The sequence below is a fragment of the Bombus vosnesenskii genome, unplaced genomic scaffold (assembly GCF_011952255.1).
Source record: "Bombus vosnesenskii isolate JDL3184/JDL3185 unplaced genomic scaffold, Bvos_JDL3184-5_v1.1 scf7180000013276, whole genome shotgun sequence".
Lineage (NCBI taxonomy): Eukaryota > Metazoa > Arthropoda > Insecta > Hymenoptera > Apidae > Bombus > Bombus vosnesenskii.
Window position 1 is genome coordinate 719,258 of NW_022882934.1, and position 23,260 is coordinate 742,517.

The 23,260-nt window shown below is 39.6% G+C and overlaps 1 protein-coding gene across 37 annotated transcripts in view; it reads right to left on the minus strand.

Annotated features, from left to right (window-relative positions):
* Positions 1-23,260, minus strand: part of LOC117231927 (calcium/calmodulin-dependent protein kinase type II alpha chain) — a 149,254-nt gene that overhangs the window by 91,896 nt on the left and 34,098 nt on the right. For all 37 annotated transcript variants that reach the window (XM_033490901.1, XM_033490902.1, XM_033490900.1 and 34 more), the window contains exon 2: positions 9,493-9,587. In XM_033490901.1, the coding sequence (XP_033346792.1) occupies positions 9,493-9,587 (95 nt within the window). The remainder of the gene's footprint in view (positions 1-9,492; positions 9,588-23,260) is intronic.

The window sequence follows — 23,260 nt, forward strand, 5'->3', positions numbered from 1 at the left end:
GCCATGTATGATTTTTTTCACCACATTGTCTATTATTTTACAATTTTATTTCGAAACAGAAAAATATTTTTGTTCGATTTCCGCGAAGATCGAGTCGATATTTTGAATATCTTATCGATAAGGAATACCAGCCCTTGGATCTCGATAAATACGAACATGTATTAGAGTTAGGTAAGTTATAAAGAAACTGCAGATGGGATGATTTCCATTGTTGTTTAAATAGCAAATTGTTTTTCTTTCCGCGAGATTGTAGCTGCAAGCGTAGCGCTCGTATATGAAAATACCTCGGGCTCGTAAATATGAATATGTAAAGGACATGTTTGTAAAACATGAAACTGAGCGTAAAACACCGAGTTCTGTTTAAAATATGACCGGCATTACGTTGGATGGAAGCTTGACGCTTGTTACGTTCTTCGCTCTTGATCCGCGATAATGTAAACCGTTTGCCTCACCAACAGCTCATTCTTCGATGATAATTACAAAATTTAAATGTAACAAACTTCTTTTGAATTTGTAGCACGAGGATATATGAAACTGTAAAATCGTACTTTGAAACATGACGAACGCGAAACTCGGAGAATGAAAATTTCGAATTTCTAAAGTCCTCCCTTCGTTATCCTACACTGTAGAAATAAGAACAAGAGCGACATCCATGAAATTCAATTTTCAACAAATTCCTGTTTTTCCACCAACTACCTTACAATCAACATGGAAGAACTTGGATTCATCTCGAAACAGAATTGGGAAGTTCGTAGGAAAATTCTGTCGTCCGAGACGATCTCCGACATCGTTCGTTCTTAAAACAGAAATAACATTATGATCAGAATGTCAAATTTTCACAGAAATTCCTTGTTTTCGCAAGCTTCCTTAAGATCAACGTGGAAATTCAAATGTACGGTATAACAGGATTCAAAAGTCCACGCTTTCGTTGCGAAGTAATGGATACCAAATTCACGGAACAAAAATATTGGCTAACCTCGTTTGTTAAAATGAAGCCTTATCTTAAGTAATGAAGATCATAAAATCGAATTTCCAACGAAATATCGCGCAAGTACTTCCTCAAAATTAACGCAGAAATTTACACACGAAGAAGACACAAAAGTCGAAAATTCTGCTCTTAATGAGCAAACTAACTCGTGGAACAAAAGTTTTCAATTTGCAAACAACCTTCGCTACCTTCGGCTCTTAAATGAAACACAACGCCAATCTCTATAAAACCTAATTTCCAACAAATCCCCGTTTCTGCCTGTCTGCCGGCGAACTCCTATAAAATCAATGCTTGCGTTCCTCCCCTTAGAACCTTCATTTACCCCCAGACTACATCCCTGCACGCAACGCAGAGGTGCGTGAAGTGGACGCTGTCCTGAACATCGCCAATCTCGATTGGCATTTATCTACTTTCGCAATAAATTCTGTTGTAAATATATTCGGTTGTTTTATAAGTGTTCCTCTCAAAGTTTACGTAATTCATGAGGTATTATAAAGATTAATACGATTTACCAAATCACGCAAAACCATGAATTCAATCATCAACATGTCTTTCCCTCCGCGTTCTGTCATCCCTTCCTATCGAAAAACTAAATTCCCCATCCGTAAATTATACAATTTTTACAATGTATAGTTCGTTAAAAATTTTCTGCTAAAAATTTTTAAATTAAGCCGTTGCCAGTAACGTTATTTTAATTATCGTGTAAAAAGACTCGATGACATGTCGACTAACAAACAACTAACGCAAAGGCGGCTTAACCTTCGAACCAACGAATCTTCCATGGCATTCCCAATAATTTCAATGGTTGTTAATAATGTTGGCAAAATATTTCAGCAACTATCGTACATTTCAGTACATCGTAATACAATTTAATTCGTTTATTTACGAATCGGTATTGGCAATTCGATATTACGCGAATCCTGCTTCTTCACCGTCAACAGGAAGAAAAAAGAACTTAGCAAAATACTTGCGGCGTTCCAACAACGATTACATCGATCCGAACGTTCACTCGATCCCCGGAAACCACCCTTTTCCCTGAGACAACCGCTCCACCGCCTCCATTTCCGACGACAGGCAAGCACGCACCAGACAATTCCACAGAGCTAAGGCTAACTATTTCGAGGGAATTAAATCACGGCATCGCGGGGTGTGGGCGGTGCAGCGTGTAACTGGCTTGCTTCTATCTTTGGCCGACAGTTCCAGTTTCTCTGCAGAGGCGAAAGGTAACACGTGGAAAGGGGGAGGGTGGCGGGGAGGAGAAGAAAAAAAAAGGTTGCAGTAGGCAGAGGGAAGATGAGCGGGCTGTCTCTCCTTCCCCTCTCGACACACAGCGCGGTATTCTCTGTCTCTCTTCGTCCCTCTTTACCCTCTGTTTCTCTGGTTGCCGGGCCGAGAGGGATGGCACGGCTGCACCCTCTCTTCTACGACCTTGCTCCAGTAACCTCTTGACCTACACACGCCACGGACGCCGTTCAACCGCATGTTTCTGAAACGAATAAAGCGCGACCGATTCGCCGTTTCACCTTGAATCGGCCAGCCGATCGCTGGATGCGGAAAAATACAGACGGGAAACTGTTTCACCGATTTCCTCTCGTCCATTCGATTCCTGAATCTGAAAATGTTCCCGCGTTTCCTATAGCTCCCGTGGTATTTCGCGGATTTCGGCTTAGAGGAAATATGCTTGAGGGGCGTTCGCAGATTATTCGAGTTAACGCGCCGACTGTTGTGCGAATTTATTAGGTTGTCCGAAAAGTTTCTTTCGTTTCATAAGGTGATAATAGATGAACAACAATTTCTGTTTTATATTATTTTATTGAATTAGATGTGCTCCGTTTCGTTCTATCTTTATTATTATATTCGTGAATAATTCAATAAACTAATATAAAAGAGAAGACATTGTGCGTCTGTTATTTTCTTATAAAACGAAAGAAACATTTCGGACAACCCAATAATATACTCTCTGTTCTGAAAGGAAAGGTGAATGGAAATATATTGCATCATAACATGTAATTTTTGCAAAGTATTGTATTATCTTCGTGTGATTCTTTCCGACGATGTTATCTGGGTCGTTGTTGAACATTTTATAGTCCATAATGATTATCTTGTTTTAATCATTCTAGAAAATTTAGACCGTGCGGTGGAACGTGTTAAAGTAATGAAATGTGTAAATTCAGGCGACTCAGATTCAATTTATTTGAAAGTAGCATACGTGCCAATGGAACCACTCTTGATATTTAGTGCAAATTCAAAATAACTATTCGCGTTGTATATTAATTTTTTGCTGAATACATGTTCGCGGTAAATATGTTGTAACTTCCGTATACTCGTACATTGTCAAATTAGTCCGAAATTTTACTAATACGATCGTGACAATCGTATCGAATTATAGAGCTAATGAAATTTCAAAATGCCTTATATAACAGACAATATACACGTGGAAATTTTCTACGATAGGCGTTCAAATATTTTCCTAAACCACTGTATTTCCTACAGCTTTTTCTTCATAGTAGAACAGGACAGCCACTGGTCAGACATCCTCGAATACAACGATCTATGGTATAGAGGCTAATATTTGATTAATTCCGCTTCTCCGTCTTGTTATAAACGTTGCTAGAAATACGAACGTAACCTCGAATAGTCTCAATGAATGATTTCTAACAGTTTAGATTTCGCGAATGCGAAATAGGCACAGGATATGAAGGCAATGATTTCAACCGCTGCAAGAGAAACAAACCGGATCGTGCGTTTCCATTACCGGTATCTCTTAGATTATCCTCTTCGTTTGTATATGTTGTTAAGCTTGGCCAGTCGTAACGTTTTCGGCTGCATCGAAACTAGTGAAGCGACTGGCCAGCAGGAACTATCCATCGTGCCAATAGAAACACCGACGAAATTTATCTCTTCTCCTACTTTCTCTCAAACACAGCCGGGCAAAACTTTTCGTTCTATAAACGCTGACAGCATTGTGCAAAACTTGTGAAGCATCTACGTTATTCGGAATCGTGACCAAAGATACTTTTAAACTAAATGCCTGTACTCCGTTACGTGTATTGTTACATGAGAATAAATCTTTTATTGACCACTTTTTAAATCGAACATTTCAACGCTTCAACCGGGAAATTGGAAATTAGCTAATGAATAAAATCAATTTTATGTTAATGTAATGGTAAGCTAACTGATTCTCCCTGTAATTTTTCACTTATGTAACGAAAGTTCGCTTAGGAATAAGTAGATTCAGTCGGCAGCAACGATTCAATCAGACACTAATAATAATTTCGTTCAAATAAATGCAGAGTTTTACTGTGACTAAGAAATGGTTTTAATCAATTTCACTCTGATCCTTATAAATATTTACACTTGTCTGAAGGTAATCCATCAAAAAACAAGCGATTCCTGAGAAAATGAAAGATTAAATTTAGAATTTCAAAGATTTAAGAACACGTTAAATAATGTTACTATGAAGTTAAGAGGCAATGAATGTTGCTCGATAATAATATTATAAAATTAAGCGAATAATATAAAATAAAGTAGAATTTCAGTTCATACGTCCGAGGATAATCTATGGCGAGGAAATGAAGGTAACCGATTGAACATTCGACAAAGTGGGAATCCGGATAATCGGTTTCTGAATAATAATCAACGTTTCGCGGTAAAGAGAAATATAGAAGTTGAAGCTATGAATTTGCGTGAAGTTCTACAACTCATTGACGTCAATCCTGTCATCTGAAACGAGATGAAATTTCATCCAGTTTCAATCCAACGAAAGAATTTGTCGCTCTGCCGGCCAGTAAGATTCCATTGAAAAGAACTCGCGAAGCTCACCTCGGAGCCTCCAAGAGAACCTTATGACGTCAATCTGCTTATCTCGGTGACGTTCGTAGACGATGAAAACGCGCCGCGATTTTAAGACAAAGTTCGATGAAAAAATGTTCGTTGCTCTGCCTCTTCATATTGTGATGTATCTCCAAACACCTCGTTCCAAAATTCGTTTCATTATTAAGTTGTTAATTTATTCGTTCGATTTTAAATGAATTTACTAATAAATTGACTTGTTCGCTTGTTCGTTATTTTATATTTCTAAAATATTTCATTTAAATTTCTTTCAATTGGTTATAACGTTATTTATATCGAAAAGCATATAGTGACTTATGGAGAGACAAACTGATTTTACCACTTATTACGCCGAACCAATTTCTGAAAATTAATGTTTGATAATAAAGTTGAGATTGTACGGTTGCTAATTTATAGATGTCGCGTAAATCCGCAGATTATACAGTTTCTAATCTAAGGATCGGATATATAAGGTACTTCTGAACTAGTAGAGAAGTGCCATTATAATTAATTCAAACAGTGACACTTGTATATTCCGCCAACACGTCGAGTATGAATCATTTTCTGTATACTGCAAGTAATTTTTTAAACGAATAATTGAAATCTATAAACTCTATTTATACACGTGTGTTGATTCCATAGGAAGATAACAAGTTTTAATCCAATATCTTCCTTTTAATCATTACTCCCATAATAAGTCACACATTTTAATCATATTTGCGTATCGTTAATTCAAATTGCTTAAAAGCGACGTATTCGTACATCTTAAATTTTCTTTAATTGCTCGTCGTTATACTAATGAATCTCATTTCTACATTCTTGTGCCAAACGATCGTATCAATTACTGTCTCTTAATTACCAGATCAACGGTACAAAATCAATAATCAACTACGATCGTTTCGCTCGATTAAAATTCTACGTCTAACGATTTAACAAGATCGCAAGGAACTTGAATTGTCTATAAATTGGAGGAATTGGAAGGACCATGTGAAGATTACGTCGTCAAACGATCAAAGACGAGGCGAACAGACAACTTTTTGCTCGTGTTTGGTTTTTCCCCTGGCGAGTGGATCGTCGCCCTTGCATTCTGAGCGTGACCCTCGAAAATTCCTCTCGTCGCCCGAATTCTAAAGCTCGATTACCGGCGTCGATCGAACGCAATGTGGAGCAGCATCAAGGCAAACAACCACGACCGAACTTTCAGTCGAAAGTTGACCTGTTGACGTTGAAAACGTAATATGCGATCGACGTGTTCGGTTATGTACACTAAATGAATGCACAATCTCGTTTTATCTCGGTTTAATAATTTCCGCTAATATTGTAGGAATAGATACAGTCGTATTAATTAATTTTAAATACAGGGTGTCCGGAATACTTGGGACAAAACTTATACTACCAGTTAATCAGGTCAAAATAGTTTATGCAAACTTATGTCCGAAAATGCTTTATCGAAGAGTTGTAGGCGTTGAAAGGGAAAGTTGTTTCTTAGGACTCGCTATACGGAATCGCAGGCAGACACAAATGCGTTTACAGTTGTTTCTACAATAACAAGAATATTCGAAAGAGTTCGTCACAGTGATTAGTTGGACGAATGGAAGCCTGTATACTGGCAGAAGAAAGAAATTCCGAACATTTATTATGTCAAAACAATCGACGAAAGTCTTTGAACCTTATAACTTTTCAACGAAGCATTTTCGGACATGAGTTTGTCAGAACTTTTTTTACCCGCTTGAACTTATTGACACGTAGTATAAATTTTATCCTGTCTTTTTTTTTTTTAGATATCCTGTATATAGTATATATTTGGATGCATTCGATGCATCATGACGTCAAATTATATGGCTAAACTTTGAAGTCATGTTACAGATCGCAATAGTAATTGTGAAAATCTTAACGTTCGAATCAAATCTTCACGTTCGCTCGGATAGCTCGAGAGAGATCGATCGATCGTATATTCTATCGTATAAAATATTAGCGATAAACTGTTGTTTTAAAAGAAAATCCCAAGCAATACACGAAATATGTATGTCTGGCTTCTGTGTAAAAAGAAAGAAAGGAAACAAGGAGAAAGCGAGTGTAACCAAGCGAATCTATAATGATATTTCTGTTTTATCTCGACTCCTTTAAAGGTGAAGTAAAATTCATTTACCACGATAAATTTTCATTCGTTATAAATATTCCTACGATATAGCAACGTTAAATAATTCCCCGTGAATCAGACTCTCTTTTTACACGTTTCGCGCGGTGTGATACGCACGCGAGACGCGGGATGAGTCACGCGAACACATATTAGGATCTGTGCCAAGGAATCGATTGATAGGGACAATAAAGCTTATGATAGAGCGTACGATACATCACCGGTCGGGTGGCGATCCGTTTGATACTAAATTTATCAATCGCTGTCTGCTAAGCGAAACTTGTGAACACAAGTGACGGAACCGAAGAGGAACGTGTGTCTATTTGAACGTGAAAGATCGTCACTTCACAGTTCCAATATGTAGAAACATTTCGGATTATTCATTTACAGATTCAATAGGAAAGCGATGAAATGGAATTATTATTGAAAATATTAAGTGATACTAAAATATAGAGTTCAGAGTGCCCGAAATATTTGTTTCTTTCTTCCTTCTTTTCTTTTTCGTTTGATATTGTATTTTAAGAATCTGGAGGACTATTATACCGAAGAATAAAATTTGATAAAAATATTCGAAGACGGTATATTTTATTAGTATCGTTCTTTTTCTTTCGGTATCATATTTTACGATTAGAAAAATTCCAAACTCGTTACAAATCTACTGAGGACTTCTATTTATATTTATATTTCTTTGATCTAAATATCTTTCCCCCCTATATAATATATTAGGTTGTCCGGAAAGTGTCGCTCTTTCGCAAACGTGTTTTTTACAACAGTGCACCTTCGTACAAATATAAAACCAAGTCTGTGAAATGTCGCGGTGTTTATCTCAACGGAACAAAATGGATCGTACGTAATTCGACAAAATAATATTAAAAACGTTGTGCGTCTATTATTTCCTCATAAGACGAAAGAAACTTTTCGGACAACCTAATAATATAGAAATGATGGATATTAGGCATTCAAGTATTTGCCCAAAAAGCCATCGCATAATTCAAAGATTATTAAAAATATTCGTAAGCTAAAGCACACGAAAGGAAGGAATCCGAAATATGGTAAAACTTCACTTAGCAAACTCGAACTTGCCATATTTCTATTTACCTTGGACGAAATAATTTCCCTTCCTCCCCCTCCCCCCCTTCCCACGCAAGAATTTCTACGAGATCGTCTGGTCGACGATGTGGACATAGACAATACGCTTAACCGTAGTCTCCAAAAATCTGTGCTCGATATCGCAACACGCGTAAGCCAGTCGCCTTGATTTTAGCTCGTTAATTAAATTGACTGTCGTGGCGTTTATCGGATCGCTTTTGCTCGATATTTTGATTGATTCAATTACGACGCTCATCTGGCTTCGCGTCACATCCAACGTTTTATTTTATCTTTCTCCTCTTTTCTTTCCGTTATCATTTTCGTTCCGACGAATAAACGGACGTATATGAAACTTCGCGCGTAAAAACAGGTAAGCAGGTTTTCCCGAATCGAAGATCGTGTACGGCACTGGCAACTGTTGGTCGCGATGGAATGTTGGCAAACTGACAACGACGTCGCTTGTTGTTTTTAGACGCTAAATCTCTTTCGGTATACAGAAAGCTCGGCTCTTTTCGCGATTCCATGTCCGATCGTCGAGATACGAGCGAACAATGTCTCCGGACGAAATGAGCGAAAATGGCATGCCGATGATTGAACAGAAGATTGTACGGACAATTAGAGGAATGAGTTCGAGAATTTGAAGATAACGAGGATACCGACTGTCGAAAATTTGATATATGTAAATCCATATACAAACTTTTCTTACAGATAGATTCGCGAAAGAGTAACGTAAATGTTACGTTAGTTTTGTTGATTTAAGCGTTGTAGACTGTAAGGGAGCAAATGAATTATTTTTGCGAGTAGAAATCCGAATAGAAATTTAGCCGCAATATGCGAAGCAGTTTATAATATTTTTAGGCTACCGATGAAATTTCAAGGAACATCGTTGATTTTTCGCATCACGTTCGACGTCCATATGTTTTTAAGCTACTTGAAAAGAATAATTCTACTATTACGTTTATATCGCGTATTGATAAATTATTTTTAAGAACCGGACATATTTTAATCAGAATATTCCCAAAATGCGAACTGAAATATTTAAAGTGAAGCTACTTGCGATGAAATTTTAACCAAATGTCCTTTCAAATGGAAGAAGACATACGCCGCAAACTGCACGAGCATAGCCTTAAAAAGAACAAATTCGCAACCGAATTTATGCCGCGAATTGATAAACTATTCCATAGAACTCGTTCCAAGCGTTTCGTATTTTCGCGTGAAACTTGCGAGGACCATTTTCATGGTAACGTAGCCTCATCAAAGTCCATGAAGCGTAGTCGTTTCGCCTAATACCCCTATGTATTTTAAATGCTAATGTTCTTGTATTGAACTTCATTGCGAAACTCTCGAAACTTCCCAGCCACTTCATTAACATATTCATCTACGATATTAATTATCGTCTTTCGTCGTCGTCGTTACGGTTAAAACGGAGAATTTTCTTCGAGCTTACCTCTTGCCGTCAGCTTTTTCGTGTTTATAATCTTCGCGGCGAATTCGTGACCGGTGCTCTTCTGAACGCATCGTCGAACCACCGAGAAGGCACCCCTGAAACATTTCAAACACAGATTCCCGTTAATTCGGCGTTCGACGAGACACGGCAACTCTCCGGGCGAGAATGATAAAACTCGCGAAAAGCGATACGGTTAATCCGTTAACGAGCAGACTCGTAACTGCTGTCCAAACTTCGCGAAACCTATATATTTGCCCTCTTGAACGACTGTCGAATAGTCGAAAGGTTGAACTTGGTCGATTACCCTACTGTACCGCCACTGCTATATTTGGAATATGTGTATCTATATATGTATATGTACATGGCGCAGACAGATGGAAATTAGTTAGCAGCAGTAAAGTTTTTTGTAGTACAGAGTTTGCCAAGATAGGAGATGGTTGTTGAAAAGAATCTTCGGATCGTTGTTGTAATTGCAGGAAATTTGGCAGTGAGTTTGGAATTCCTTATACGAAAAGTGGGCAACTTAAAGTCGGAAGAAGTTTAATGGACGAATGTTCGAAGATGCACGTTCGTTTTATGGAAGAAAAATTTGGTACTCGGAATTTTGGAATCGTTTGGCGATAATTTCTGTGTAAGAATTTCGGTGATTATTGAATCGGGATTGTTATTACGGATAATAATTGTAAAAAATTTCAATCGTTCGTAGGAACTGTAGTCTCTCAAAATTCACGATATCCATCTTTCTCTAGCCGTAAAGCGTGTCCAAACGTTTAAGAAAACGTTGTTCCACTAAAATTACAATTTTCATTCTCCATGCTCGATAAATTCGAGAAATTCTCGGGAAATCAAAGAAACGAAGGGCAGAGGGTAGCTACAACTGGAGTGTTTGCCTGGAAACGCAATTGTGTTTTCTCTGGACGGTGTCCTTTGTCTCCGTATAATCGGATGACGGAAGAAAAGAAGGTGGCGTGGGCGAAAGGTGACCCAGATCTACGTCGATGCAATTAGCGAGCGAAAGGAATTGAACTTCCGGGCTCGTTATTATTCCAGAAGTATTATTTATCCGCGTCGATTTTCCGCCATCAATCGAGCCTAACGAACGACGAATCACCTGAAAGGGTTTAGATCAAATCTGAGAAAGAAGCGGCGAAAAGAAAGATGAAAGAACCTGAAGGGAAGAGAATTCGAAGAAGAAGATTTGACGAATGTCGACACTGTCAGTCACAAAAATTGATAATTTTTTCAAGATGAATAGAAGGACGTCTAAGAAACTGGCGAAAGAGCATCCAAACGTATGCAATTGGCTTGGGATGCCTAAAGATTCCTAAACTTCCAAATTTCAAATGTCACATCACTCGTCGTACAAAATATCAAGGTAAAAAAAGAATGTAAAGGAAAAGAACATTCAATTTCTGAACAGCTTCTCGACAATTTTTTCTTATATCATTCTTCTTTGAAAATATTGAAACAAAGAACAGGAATAAATAAAAGAAGCTAAGTGTAAAAGCCTATAGTGATTCAACTTTGAACAGCTCCCAGGGTAACTTCGTTTCGCATTAAGCGCCATCCAAAGTACTAAAAGAAAAAGAGGGAAGAGAGGAAGGGGAAAACGGTAAAAGCTAAAAAATAAAAGCGACCTGAGGACAAAAGGTCAATCTGTGCAGTACCTGTTCCTGGAACAGCTTTCTCTCCATACCATCCATCATCCAAAGTATCAAAATAGAGAGAAAATAATAGGAAAAAATGTGATTGCGAGGATAAAAGTTCGAAAGATGAAAGCAATACGACGATGAAAAGTCAGTGTTAACCTCTGTTCTTCGAGTACCTCCATCTCGTATTATTCATCATTCGAGGTACTAAGATAAAAGAAGAGAAGAATGAAATCAAAAAGAAAAGGCCGGAAAGGGAAAAATTCTAAAGAGAAGAGCTTAAAATATAAAAGTGACAAAGATAAAGACAGGTAATCTCCATTCTTGGAACAACTTTTGTTCCGCGCCATCCATCACCCAAACTTCTAAAACGAGAAAAGAAATAAAAAAACTGAGATAAAAAAAGAGAAGAATAGGAGAATAAAAATCACGTTAGATCGAAAGGTTAGAGACCTGAGAAGTAGAAGCAACGTCAGGACAAAAGGTCAGACCGTGCAATCCTTGGGCCAGTTTCTCCGCCATTGTTCAAAGTACCAAAAATAAAAAGAAAATACTAAAATAAAGAGAAAAAGAATAGAAATTAAAAATAGCCAATCACGATGCTAAAAGTCTAAAAGATAGAAGCGATATCAGGACGAAAGGTCGCGCCGTACACGGCGTTTTGCGGAAATCCATCCATCGCGTATCCTTCCTTGAAGTAGTTCAAGGCAGGGCGCATCGGCGCAAACGCAACCTTAATGTTTCATCCTGCAGGCGTCGGCGTTGTTGCAGCGGCAGCGTCGCGACGCTCCTGCGCTCGACCAGCCAAGCCAGTTGGTCTGCAAGGAAAAAGGGCGAGGCGGCACCCTGCACCCCTTGGTCACCATGGAAACTGATCATTACCGGAGATTGCCGAGGCTACCTGCACACCGATCCACCTGGATCACGTGCTTCTCGCTGGATTATCACGTTCGACCGGCTACATTCCGCGAATCCGCTGTCAAGATTACTGATATTGTTCGTTAGGTCGACGTCCAGAAGGGTTTCGCTGTTTAGATAGTTTCTGCTTCAAATTTGAGGAAGATGCAGGTTTAGCTTAGTTTAGCTTAGTTTAGCTTAGTTTACGAGGGTAGAATCGCTCGATGATTTTATAAATGCGAATGTTTAGACGATTGGAACATTCACTTTTGTATAATTAATTAAAATGGATTGTGATGTCGGAAATTGCACATCTCCTGAGGATTGACACGTGCGTTACTGCGTAGATGTATTGTTTGATTGTCTTGTACCTTAGAATTGTTAATCGGACTAATGCGTGTGTAAGATTAAATTGGGATAACATAATTACGAAATTTTAGATGCGGTAAAATAATATTTGCAAATTTGTATGTAATAACAAACTTGATGTATATAGATGTTAAACTTTGTGGGACTTTTAGATACTTTAAAGCTACTTATTTTTAGGATAGTTTAATGTTAGCTTCACTGTCTTCTTAGCTATGCTATGCTATGGGTCAGGTGAGGAACGATTCTGAGGAAATCGATGGACAAATTTATTAGCGATTTACTTAAACATACGGATCGATATCCCAATTTGTAAATTTACAAATACGAATTATTTTATATTCAGTCAGTGATCTTTAGAAAGAACATTTGATCCTATCTTCTTTAACCTTCGCTAGGTGGTCCATTGAAACTGATAACACAAGGAAATTCGAGGAATCAAAGTGTATCTATACTCTTGGATAGGACGTCGTATCGATCGTCACGAGATCTTTACGTGCCATCGCGATCGGTTCGAATGGCATCAATCTGATCAACCTAACAGCGATTCTAACGCTCTCTCATAGAAATCCGTGAACCAGATTTCGAGTACACTTGGCCAGAACCGTTTGCATTCGCGTTTAATCGCGCTTGGCGAACGATCGAGCAGGAGTCGCACTTGGCGGGGAATCGGCTCGGTTCAATTTACTAAAACGAGCTACTACGACTCCGGTTCTCCGTGCCAATTAACAAAAACGCCTAAACCACGTACACAATAACGATCACGGACGCCAGATCGTTCGCAGCGTTTCGTTGTTTGCTTTTTGATCTAACACCGGCCAATTCACATTTAGCAAAGTGATTTTTACAACACCTGATAGTGTTCGAATAAAGAGTTGAAGAGAAACGAATACCTCGGTGATGTAAACGTATGTTTAACATAATCTTTGTTACTCTGTGAGTTATTACAAAAATTTCTGTGGAACTTTCCTCATCTTCAGATTGTTATTCCATAATGTTACACGGATAATATATAGACAATAACAGATCGCAATAGAATAATTACGTATAAATAATAATTAGACCGCGGATTTTATGCAATTATGACAAATTTAAAGATATAATATGTAGTATATATATACTTCTCCATTCGCACATAGTAATTTTTGGATTCAATCAATTGTCTTAGATGTAAGTTAATCTTGAGCCATGAACGTAAAATCTAGGACCTATAGCCTATAAATAAACATGTAACCTGTGGTATATGCAAAAATATATATACTGTCCAAAGTGTAGTATTTTTTACGACACTTAATGGGTGACGCAAATTTCTGGATCCTATTCTAATCTTAATTGTATCCAGGAAAATATGAATTTGCATAAAAATCCACAGCCTATCGAAACTAAATCGTTATATACGACATTCGGTAGATGTTCCTTTGCGAACGTGGAATATCCATCCCATGAAAAATTGGAAATTCCTGCAGGTAACCGAAGAGATAATTCGATTATCTGTGCCAAACGAGATCCATCGGAATGCTGGAAAACGACGGAAGTCGTAGCAGATATAGCGCACGAGTCACTCGAATAAGAGAGATGGTTACAGATAGAGATTATACGATTACGAATACAGAAAGCCCTGCGAGGAAATATACTCCTATCTAGAAATATTCTATTATACCAGGAATCAGATTCGAAGGAACGGAACGGCCAAAGCGCGTTAGATTGCGAGAAAATTGAAACGCGACCGAAGGTGCGAAGGAAATTTCTTCGTCTAAAAATAGAATCTTAACCGGGGATTTGTTCCGTTTTATTACGTTGCAGTACAATTCCCACCCACGCTGTCCTGCTTCTTTTTTAATGAATATCTGTCACGTGGACAGAAACCAGCGTGGAAAAGTTTTTATCACGAGACGCACTCGTTGACGCAATTGCATTGTCAATGGTAATGAATAAGATGAACAGAAAAAAAGAATAACAAGGTAGTAGAAGGATGAGTAGAGAGAAAGAGAGAGAGAGAGAGAGACGTTAGCTCTTTTTTAATCGCTTTGCCAATCGTACGGCTAACGTCATCGTTACTCTGCATAAAACCTGTGCACTGCAGTTGGCAAAGGACACGCTGCTCAACCTATTTTCCCTAAAATCGACGGTTTCCATTCTTCGTTTCTTGCGTGCAGAAGGACCGCTTATAGGTCCCTATGGAATATAAACCCGGAGAAGATTCAGAAAAATCGGGCAAAAAGGGCAGAAATTTACGTTTGTACGCTGGGTCGGCTCTTTGAGAGTGTGTAAGATCATGTCAGAAAATATATGGAAAGAATTCTGTAGGATAAAATTGGTTGTAAGATGCTGAATGGTAAAATATGGTGTTCCAAGTGTCTATGAGTTTTTATGATTAAGTTTCACGAAATAAATTAAGACAGGAATAGTCTCCATTTCGACTTATCTGTACCGTACGGACAGCTTTAAATCTCTTAGACTGAAGAAAATCGAGGCGGAAGATGGAGAATGTAATGAACTTTTATATACGAAATTGTTTAATTTCAGTATATTGAACGAGAAAAGTGTAATTTCAGTTCTTCTCAATCAGACTGCGTGTCTTGGCGCACTTCGCACTACTTAAAGTTCTTTTCGCAAGAGGTAAATTAAACGACTGAGAGAAATGGTTAAAATGAAGAAGACAGTCAATCAATTCATCGATTAATCAATCAATTCGTATATGAATACGAAGCGCCAACTAGTAACATCTTCCTCTATCACCAAAATTACTTCCTTATTATAATACAACAGACGAGACGCGTACACTGTTCGCTTCTGCCTATTCACATGCAATAAATTCTGCCAGACCAGTCACGTTGCCTATATTTCTCATAAACTCCCGGTTCCCTGAGAAAGGATTAAATAATAACTAACAGAAAACAGGAACAGCGAGGCGCAATCCTCGCCGCCTTACACGCCAAGCTCAACCTCAAAAAGAAGCCCAACCAGCAGCTACTTCGTTATCTGAAAAATCTGTGACAGAATCCTAAGGAAAAAACATACAAGGCAAGCGTCGAAAAAGGAGCAAAGTGAAAAAGGTTTTGGTAAGAAGGATGGGGAAGGAGAGAAGAAGCCACTGACGCAGAAATGGTGGTCGAGTGACAGTGTCGGCCTTGAATCGAGGCAATCGCTCGACGACACGACGTGCAAGTAGGGCGTGCAAGAGTCGGCGATGTGCTTTCAAAGCGAAGTTTCCTGCCGCCTGGCGACGGTGCGCCTTTGCAGAGCGTTGCGACGACACGTCGATACCTTTAAATATCCAGCCTTACCCCCCGGGTGAGATCCTACAGCGATCGTGTACGCGAGGGCAAAGTAGACGACCATAGGATCTCGCACAGGGAACCAGCCTCGGCTATAAACGTGTCCCCGGCCAGCGTTTTATCGTTGATCGATTTTCCTCGCAACTCACGACCGAATGGAGATCGCCATCGTTACGTGTGCGCGCGTGTACGCCGATGTATTTCTATTTTATGCAACACGGGGGATCCTTGAATTCGTGAAATCGAGCGAACCGCGCGTCAACGGAAGTCGGGAGTATTTCCCTTGGTAAAAGGACGACACATATGAACACGATAGGTAATTTCGATGTATACGTATATGAACTTACCCGTCGATATATCATCGACGAATTTGCTTCTAGGGACTTTGCAATTTGCCTGTGTAAAGACTAGGAGGAGAGTTAAGGTTAATTGATATGTTCGTTATTTACAAGGGTGACCTCCAACAGTTTGCAATACGTCTATCTATAGACCTTATCGGAGATCCTTATGGAAACCATTGTTGGCAAACTTGACCTTCGTGTTGGGAATTGTGCGAGCGACAATTATGTGCTGGGGATTTTTAATGGATGGGGAGAGCGCATTAGAATTATTTAAGTATGCGGTCTATTTTAAAATTCTGGAATAGGGGTGATATTGTTCTTTGGGGTCTTAGCAGAAGGTACACTTAACGCTGCTTCGTCAGTTGGGGCGGAATATTTCTATTCCCTTAAAGCGACCAACGCGTGAAAAAAGGTTGAACAGGAAAATTGATTTCCGGCCATTTTCGTGTACCAGAACTGTAATATCTTTAATAATTTCTGTATGAAGATGAAGAAGAGTACCTGTCTTTTAAAAAATGCAATACTATGTGCATTTGTTAAATTTTCCATCAAATAAAATTTGTAAGACCACGGCAATGTTAATAATTGATCTCACCATTAGAGTGTCCTGCTATGGTTTTTCCAAAGCAGGACGCTTAATCTCGTCTCATCCTCGTCCGAAACTTCCAAACTAAAATCTAATTTATATATCCAGGATACTCTAAATTCGCGTCTCTAACATACGTTTCAACCCTCGTCGTTCGATCCTCTCTCTAACCCTAGCCTAGTGCATCTAGTAACTAACTAGGAGATCTCAGCTACCGATTCCATCCCCGGTAGCGAAGGAAAGTTTTAATAAGACGGCGAAGACTTTCGACTTTAGGCTAGTCAACTACCCTTGATGAAGCTCGAGAGAGGAACCGCGTTTATTTACAAAGTAAAGGCTTCCTCCATTCGAGTCGACGTTATCCCCGAGCTATCTGGTAACTATCTAAGAATTCCTCTCTATGTATTCTTATCCGCGAGCATCGTTCGAAGAGGATTCTTATCGAGTGTCGCGATCGACGGGCGAGCTTGCTGGCTCAGGAGAACTTTTAATAACTCCGTAAGACTCGCGACCTCGTCGATGATCCCGACTTGGCAGGCGACTTTGGCACAACCCGTACCAACGTTCAGAAAGCTAACTAGCTGTCTTTTACAATAGACAGTAAAGCTGCGCGCGCAGATCCTGCAGAATCCTGACCCGCGGGCTTCTAGCGTAGGATTCACCGTGTCACGTGATACATCGTAAAACGTGTAGCTACATTTTTGCATAGCCAGCCCGAGTCTGTCGTCCTACTTCTCCTGCGGAGAGGTGGCGATCAGGAGCCGCTGCATGCACGTACACGCGCCGTCAGGTTACAGGATGCACGAAGAAATGGTTTGCATTCGAAGCAGGGCTTGAATAAATGATGGATGAGATATAGAGATGTTTCGCTGTTTTGAAGTATTATAGGGAAGCGTGGTATAGATCGGAGAGTGAAGGTAACAGAGGAAGGCTATAGACTCCTTTTAGCATCATAATTGAAATTTAATGATTTATTGGCGGGGTATTCTTAGCGTGAATAAGTTTCAGTCTGTTATAGGGAGCATTTACAGAAAATGGGGGAAAGACAGAGTATCGTTTTCTTTTAGTAATCGAAAGTTACTAAAGTTTTACTGACAGACTGCTCTCAATATGAATAAGTTTTCGTTTGTTATAGGGAGCATTTTTAGAAAATGGGGGGGGGGGCAAACCGAGTATCTTTTTCTTTCAGTAATTGGAAGTTACTAAAGTTTTATTGAAAGGGTGTTTTTGGCACAAGTTTTCGTTCGTTATAGGAAGGATTTTTAAAAAATGGAACAAGCGCAAGAATTGAGCATTATCTTCGTTTAGTAATTGCAGATTATTCTACTGTTTTATCGGTAGGTTGTTTCTAATAAGTTTCGATTCAATGAGTTACTATAGCATACGTATAACAGCCTAACGTACGCTCTAAAGTAACACGGTAAAAGATGAAATAAAATTTACAAGTCAAATAACTCGAAACGAAAAGAACGATGTCCCTAGAGGTTCGGGCTAAGAAACTCTTCTCGATGGAGGAGAAACCAGATAGTCTCTAATGGTAGGTTAGACCTGGTCTGGGCTAAAAGGATGATTGATACATTAAAGAACCGCGCACGAAGCTAACGATCACGAAGCACTTCATCTTCTATCGCGTAGGAAAAGAATTATCCGACACTGCACAGGGGGTAAGAAGTCGACTTGCGGCTAACCGGCGTCCTCGCCGTGCTCGTAAGATGATTTCCCCCGGGACGTCTCGTTCCCGTGTTCCCCAACAAGCCGTTACGGTATTACGATCGCGTCTGTTTAGACGAAAAAGCTAGAAATTCGGTTAATGCTGTTTCTCGTGTAACCGTACCACCCACTGTTTCCTCTCGACCTGTGTACGCCCTTGTACATAGTCTCTAATCATCCTCCAAATACAAGGCAGAAAATAGCTTTCCACTAGTTCAGCCGTAGAACTAATCTGACTTAAGTAATTTCGATAGAAAATCGTATTTTTTGTTCTAAAAAAATACTTGTATATTTAAATGATTTCTATATCGCGCATTTCGTGCAATATGATTCTTGACCCAACTTTCTTTCCTGGCATATCCCTGACACGAACATACATGTTCGTGTTCTGTTTCTATACATATTTACTAAACATGTAAAAGGGCAAAGTAGAACGAACTCGTAATTTAATATTTAATTTTGCAATATAGAGATACGACAGAGCGCAAGAAAACGCAAGAAAACTCAATTTCACTTAAAAGATTGATAACGAAACTACAATTGATGCAAGGCTATCTTCGATAAAAATAAGTTTGACGATAGTCCTCTTCCTTGCTAGAATCCTAGTTACGATTCATCGTCAGTGATTCGTTGTATTTAGAAATATATGTTCCGAAGAAACCGAATCCGGTCCATAAGTCTCGTCTAAAAGTCTTATTTGGGAAATCGATATTCCGTGTACACGCAAGCTGACACAATAAAAATTCCTACACTCCAAAGTTAAGGATTATCAGGAAAGTTTGAAGTCAACACAAACTACCCCCGTAACTTGAAACCGCGACATTGGCAGTCACCGGATCGTCATAAATCTCCTTTCACGCTGACCCCAAGGCATTTTCAGCCCGTCGTCTAAACAAAGCTCTGTTCCCATCTTCCTTCTCTCTCGTTTCGTCGTCGCTTGAAAGCTTTTTTTCGCCTTTTTGTTGTCGAGGCACGCGCGTGTATCGTTGTGTCGCCGCTGTTCCGTGTCAACTGTCTGCCGAGCAGCGTGCGGAACAATGGAGCGGCGAGCCGAGACTGGCTGCAATAGTTCTGCCGACGTTTCGCATTCATCCGCGGCCGCGATGCAAAAAGGAGAGAGACCGCGAAATAGAGAAACAGAGAAGCTAACGTGCAGCGGAGAAAAAATGAGTGGAAAGGAAAGAATGAATCGTTGCCACGCTTTGACGGCCGAGACAACACTCGTTACATCGATACATCGCTGATTGCATTGGCCCATGTTGTCGACCTATATATCTTCTACGCACTCTTTTGTGCCAGCGAAGTTCGAAATATATTGTGAAACGATTATTTCTGCCATTGGCCGACGATTTTTGTAGGATGATTGAGCTTTTGGTGGATCAAGTATAGCGACCGAGGGATGTATTGCGGGATGAAACGTTAAGGGTGTGGGATCGGGTGTATGAAGGGTGATGAAGTATGAGAAGGTATATTAAGGATTATAGTGGAAGTTTGGAAATTTAGAGACATAATTAAAGGAAGTATAAAGTATAGAGGATTAGCGACGCAGAATAGTATATTAGGGGATGATTGTCTGCAGGGGTTTTTATAACGCATTAAATCGCGAGAGCTTGAAAGTCCAAAGACAGAAAATAAATATAGCGGAGAAAATTGATTATTTCCTAAATATTGACAAAGGGTAATAGGAAAGACGTTCCTTGACGTAAACTTCCATATCACGTTAACTTAAAAATTTAAAGACATATAATTAAATGAAACATAAAATCCATCCAATGTCTTCTCACTTGTATTCCAAAAACAAAAAAGAAATTGAACATCTTGAGAGTCGATAATTATACAAAAGAATCATTCATATTCTGTGATTTAAATATAAAAATCCTGCTCAAGAATCCTCTCGCAACTTTACCCCTTGGAATTTATACCAGACAAAGTGAATACCATTCTTTCTCAAACTGGAGCCCTAAATTCCGAAAATTCAACTCTGCTCGATCGTACCACTTTGAGAAACGGTCCCATAATCCGCACGTGTCCTTACTGCACACTCTACTTTTCCGCGTGGTTTGGTTTCCATCGAAACGCGGAGGATTTCTATTCTCCACCCACTTGGACCTTTAGCCGCGACGCGCTATCGCCTATAAAGCAGCATGGTCGCGCGACCAGGACGAGGACGAGGATGATGATGGAGATGGAGAATACGGGAAGGCGAATAGGCCGTGGTGGGAGAGTGAGAGGGATGAGGGTTGGCCGCTTTAGCCGGGCGGGGATGGCTTTAACCGGTCGATACTTCGTTCTACGCCAACCGCTCTCTCTCCCTCTCTTTCTCTCTCTATCTTCTCTCTCTCTCTCTTGGACAGATGGTTGCGGAGAAGCGTGGCACAGCCCTGATCCTGCTTTCATCGGACATCGATGTCCACCCGCCGGACACGTAGTCCCGGAAGAAGGCTAAGATGCCAAGAAAAAAGATTCTTTCAGAACGTTCACCACTTAAACTATAACGAATTCACTTTCTGCGAGCTCGATTGTATTTGATAGTTTCACTTGGTTCGCAGCTGAAGTTCCTAGAACATAAACTACGGAGGATCAACTGCAGCTTTTGGTTTTACCTAGGTACGAAATCGATGTTGAACTTTTCGAAGAACAAATAACTTGTTTTTAAGTAATAGTAAATATAAATGGACAATGTTCGAAGCGTCGATGCTTCTCGCTGCTATTCGACTGTTCGGAGCTGTTTAGTACAGCGTTTGAACAATTCGCGTTATACTTGTGAAACTAGAGAAAATTACGGTAACGTCGAAAAGAAAGTTTGAAAGGCGAACGATACGAGGAAACGGCAGAATTTTACAAAAAACAGAACGATATTCGATAAGAACGACGAGCGGATAGATGTAATATACGTATACTAGAACAGACAATCTTTTGTAACATGGTAAAAAATGTTCAACATAGATGCTACCAGTACATATTCGCAAGTAACCATTGTTAATTGAACTATTTTTATTCATTTTTTCCAATACTATGCTTAACACGTTCTGTCTATACCGAATATAAATTAAACACTACACAGCTGGTATAAGATCGAATATAACGAAGCCTTCGCAATAGATTCGACTGTCCATAGACAGACGTTCGATATCGACTTGCGTAATCTCATCGAAGTACAAACGTCCCTTTCCGGTAGCCTCGTTCCGGTCCGTGCAAAAATAGGAAGGGCGATGCTGGACGTAAAACTCGCGGGCAATCTCCGCGTACATCCGGTATAGCAAATTAGAAAGCCTGCTTCTGACAACTGTGTTCCTTCACAGGTCTTCTTGTTTACCGTGGAAAAATTGCCGGACGGTAACACCGATATCGACTATCGACGTGGCTTAATTAAACGTCACGACGCGTTCATCGTTTCGAAGAGTCAAAGTTCAGCCTGGCGATCGATAAAAAGAAGACCAACGATTCGGATGTGCCTCCGGCGGCCCTGCTTCTTCCGGAAATTGCGTTAGGCCAGAAGATAAATAGCCAGATGATTAAAAACCGTTTGCCGATTCTTGTCTTGAATTTCTATTGCCGTGGTAATAATCGGTTTCCTTTACGATAGATATTGGTAAATTACGAACAAGGCGGAATATCGTAGAACAAAGCGTCATTGTTACTCCGATGTATGGTTTACCGAGTTCTCGTGTTCATCGAACGTTTTCTAGGTTATCTAATTTCCCAAATTTCTTAATTCTTTGATATTCCAACCCTGTTGAGTTTCCAAAATTTTAGATTTTTCAAAGTTTCAGATTTTTAGCTTCCAGATTTTTTCACCTCTAAGCTTTCGAAGCTGTAAATTTCTTGATTTTCGAATTTTTGACTTTTCACATTTTTTCCCAGTTTCCACGTTTCCAATTTCTTTGACTTGTAACTCGTTTCCATCAATAATTCGCTTATCTCTGCGTTAAAGTGGACGTTGTCGATTCAAATCAGCGCGGATCCGCGAATCGAGAGGAATCACAGCGTCAGATAACGTTGCACATCGACAGGTGTATCGCTTCCGGCGGTTCTTGCTGTTTTTCCTACTCCCCCGAGAATTTCGAATAATATGGTCGATTAAAACAGTATTCGTGCGTCCGGTATCGGTACACATTATTTGCAACGTCGCGTCGATTACAACACAGTTACGTGTAATCGGAAAACGCGTGCTTCATTCGGAAGGAAAAATCGTTCGAACACGCCTCGACAGGAGATTAACTCATAAAGTGTATCGGCGCGTATCGATGACCACGAGGTTATAACTCGTTTCACGCTATTGTTCTTTTGTCTCCGAATTTCCACTGGATATCTCGTTTTTCGTTCGAATCTTTCGATCAAACTATTCGGCCGGAAACATTCTCGAATATTGCGTATCGTTAGCTATTGTTAGTACGTATAGAAGTGGTTGCAGATATATGGATATCTCTTATTGTCAAGACATTTGTATCGTTTCATGGAAATCGCAGTGGGAAATCGTGCGAGACTATACGAATCACGCGTTGTTGAAGATAACTTAACTATTCGTACTTCGATTCGATATGCTTTCAGTTGCTGAATTTCCAAGTATATCACAACAGAATCTTCGAATTTTCGAATTTCCATATCTGCGAATCTCTAAATTCCGGAACGTTTAAATGTTGGAGCTCGAAACTTTAGAAGTTTCGAATTTCGCAGCTCGCAATTTTCGGAATCTTTAAATTCTACAAGCTTCAAATTTCGAAGCTCTCGAGCTTGAGAATCGTTAAACGATGGGAGTTTCATATAGCAAAACTTGAGAATTTCCAAATCATTAAATCTTTAAGCTTTCAATTTATCCAATTTTCGAAGCTTTCAATTGTCCAATCTGAGACTTTGGAAAACCTCGGAAAACCCATTTGCGAATCGCAGTTCCGCGGAAAAAATCACCGCGTCGACAAGTTCAACGATTGCGTACAACAG